This window comes from Haliaeetus leucocephalus, unplaced genomic scaffold (assembly GCF_000737465.1).
Source record: "Haliaeetus leucocephalus isolate CR32 unplaced genomic scaffold, Haliaeetus_leucocephalus-4.0 Scaffold13, whole genome shotgun sequence".
NCBI classification, from domain to species: domain Eukaryota; kingdom Metazoa; phylum Chordata; class Aves; order Accipitriformes; family Accipitridae; genus Haliaeetus; species Haliaeetus leucocephalus.
In genome coordinates this window covers 1,642,831-1,646,176 of record NW_010972449.1, presented here as the reverse complement: position 1 = coordinate 1,646,176, position 3,346 = coordinate 1,642,831, and the positions used below count along the sequence as shown (strand labels likewise).

Sequence of the window (3,346 nt, the reverse complement as noted above, 5' to 3'; positions counted from 1 at the left end):
CCCCCCCAGCCCAGCCCGTCGCACCACCAACCCTCATCGGAGTCGCGGGCCCGAGCGCTCCGCTCGCCGTCCTCCTCCTCGGCGCTCTCCAACTCCTCCTCCTCGTAGTACTCGGGACCGGGGGGCATGGCGGTGGCGGGAGCCCCAGGCGGAGCGGGGGCCGGCGGCGTGGCAGACACCAACCCGGCCGCGCTCATAGCGACGGGACGCAGCCGCCGCCGCGGGCCCGCGCCTCCGCCCGGCAACGGCGGCAGGGCCTGCGCCGCCACTTCCGCTTCCGGGCGGCCGCCCTACTGCCGGAGCGCCTTCGTCCGGCGAACGCGACGGGCACCTAAAGGGGGTCCTCGGGGGCGGTGACTGGCGGTGGGACGCGGGTTCGAGTCCCGGCCCCGCCGGCAGCGTGGGGCGAGGGTCAAACCGCGCTCGCTGTGGGCTTTTTCTGCCAGGTTTTGCTCTTCAGGGGGCTTGTGGGGGGAAAGGGGGCTTTGCCTGGGCCTCCGGAGACACGTATTGTCCCTTTTTTGCCACCGGGATGACTCCATCTGCCGCAAAACGCAGGACACGGGCACGCAGCGGTGCCGCTCAGGCGAGGAGCAGAACCTCGCAGGGGTGGGAATGGGTTTGTTACAGGACACGCTACTCTTTCAAATTTTATTTTTTTTTTTCTAATACGGAAATTACTTCCCTGTTCCTCCATACTCTCAATAACCACAGTACTGTGATCTCGCATTCACCCAGGTGAAGCAGTTGCTTTGTGCCAGTTAAGGAGCAGCTTTCACAGAACAAGCATCCAAATAAATCCATTAGGAACGCCTCGCATCGGCCGGGTACAGGTTATTCTCCTGACTAAACGCTGCCAGAAAATTAGGGACCATGATACAGATCCTGCAGTGAGATTCATATGCAGGACCCATTAAATACAGGATCCCACTCCATATGAAAATGCCTCCCATTGATACTTCAGGCTAAATGAGATATTTAGCCCTTTTCTGCAACTCCCAAGTCACCTGGGAAGAACTAATTAGTCTCACTGCCTCCAGCAGAGCCATACTAAAGGCTTACCTTAACAGTTGTGAGGTGCATTCCTCAAATGCACAACTTACTGACTCACTGAGATACTATAAACATCTCGCCAAAGGAAAAGAAATAAAACAGAATAGGTTTTATCTAAGGGAGGACTGAACTCAAGAACACCGCAGTGCTTTTTCAAACTTGCTGAACTGGGCGCTCAGCAGCCCAGAGGAGCACCAGGTCACACTCTTTGTTCTGAAAAGAATTGTAATAACGCAGCATATGCACTTTGCTTTCCTGTAGTTCACCCCAAAGATCTGTTTGCCCTGACTGACAATATTTAACTCGGAACACCCATGCAAAGTATGCCCAATACCTTTTTACATAAGTAAATACTACATTTTACAAGAGATGAGGCTGAGACACAGCTAAAAGTCAACACTACCAAGAGCAGTTCCCAGAGCTCAACGTCCCATCCATTTGAGGGCATTTGACTTGGCACATGGGAGATACCACGCCAGAGCTGCTCGCCACCTCTCCGTTGCCAAGTAATGCCGGGTGCTAGGGGTTATCAGAATCTTGGAAAGCAATCCTTTTACCTTTCTCCTTACTCAGGGCAGTGGTAGCTGGCAGGGCTGCCTGTGGCCACAGGACGAACAGGAAAGGGTGCGGTGGCGGCTGCCACATTGCATGAGCTGACTGGGTGCCCACACTGCACCCAGCGCCGATGGGTTTGTCCTCTCCCCGTAGACTTGCACCTGGCTTGAATTGTTCAAATAACTTTCCCCAAGTCATACAGTCACAGAGTTAAAAATAGAGATGGGACTGGCTAAAGCCCTTTCTCAGAACTAACCAGAGCCCCCTCAAAAGCTTTACAAACACGATTTTCCCCCTTTCTTCCCCCTTTCCTGTCTGCACCTCTTCCACCTGTCCACGTATTTAGCCCACCAGCTCCCCTGCAAGCCTGGTTCGTACTGCTGTGGATAGCAAACAAGTTGCAAGTGTGTCTGAACCAAGGCTGCCCTTCCAAGGTTAATCTTTCCTGCGTTACACTGCCTCAGCACTTTGTGTGAAGCCAATTTATCCTTTAAGAGCAGCCCATCTTTCACACATCACACAAAGGGCAGGTGCATTTACTAATATGAGGGCACACAAGAACCCTTTGAACAGAAGGAGCTGTGTGCAGCCAATGAGTAAGAAACTGCATGCAGCTGCTGATGCAAAATTTTTTAGCTCGTTCTGTGGTCAAAACTGGAATCTCACTTGCTGTTGCTCCCTCCATACTAATTCCTCATGTTTAATATTAGCCTTCTGGAGACACCCTCTACTGTCATCTCTCAGGCATTCAGTGGGAACCCAAGGGAGAAGGTTCAGCTTTAAGGAATGCCATGTTTGCCTTACAAATGCAGAAACTTAACTGTCTACGCCCCAAAGAGCTATCAGGGAAAAGTTTAAACTTCTCTGTCAAGCTATTGTTCTTGGCTCATGTTTTCATCAAAGCTGTTTTTCTCATCACAACTCATTTATTGTTTTATACACCGTCACTCAGTTTGAAGAAAGATTTCTGCCTCCTGCTTTGTCAGCGTCAACTATTCACAGAGTAGCTGACGCAGAAGTCATGCTCGCTATGTTTTTCTTTCCATTTGTAAGAAATAGAGAAGAAAAGGTTACAAAGCTCAGCTTATAAACAGAGATCATGGCAACTCATTTATTGTATGAGCTGGATGACTGCAATGAGAAAACCTGTAATATAGTACCTTGGCCTTTGAAGAACAGAATGCATACCAACACCCTTAGCCTAGAACACGTGGCTTTCAAGTTTCTGTACCTTTAGTTTCAAAGGGCTATACGATGATGGTTCTAGAAGGCAGCCCAGGAGGAAAATAGTTGTCAGAAACAAGTTAGTAGAATGAGGTACTGGCAGAAGATAAATCTCTGCTCCTTCAGTTTTGTTTAGCAAAAAATTATAATAAAAGCTATCACAGAATAAGCCACTATGAGCCTCTACAGCAATAAAGGAAGGAGCGTTTGCCTCGATGCAGAGGCTGTAGGGAACCACAGAGTGACAGAAACAGCATTAAATCACCTTACCCTGTCTCTGCTCTGAGCTCTTCCTAATCCAGACCTCTGAACCATTGCTAAAGCACCTTCTTCTCCTTTGAGGCCTTTCCTCCTTAAGGCACACCACTGTTTAATCACACCTTCTCTTTTTTTTTGGTTACTCGGAATCTCTTCCAGCTGCGACCTGCCACAGGACACCCAGTCATCGTGAAACCTCCCCCCAACCCTGACAGCAGGTACTTAAAGACTCAGAGCCGCCTTTTTACCGGGCCCC

General features: G+C 50.1%; 1 protein-coding gene across 11 annotated transcripts in view; it reads right to left on the bottom strand.

The window, feature by feature from the left end:
- SUDS3 (suppressor of defective silencing 3 homolog (S. cerevisiae)) overlaps window positions 1–208 on the bottom strand; it is a 62,606-nt gene extending 62,398 nt beyond the window's left edge. For all 11 annotated transcript variants that reach the window (XR_774794.1, XR_774796.1, XR_774800.1 and 8 more), the window contains exon 1: window positions 32–208. Coding sequence is in view for 2 of the 11 variants with exons in the window: in XM_010574359.1 (XP_010572661.1) it covers window positions 32–197 (166 nt within the window). In the remaining 9 variants the exon portion in view is untranslated. The remainder of the gene's footprint in view (window positions 1–31) is intronic.
- Window positions 209–3,346: the final 3,138 nt, after the last annotated feature.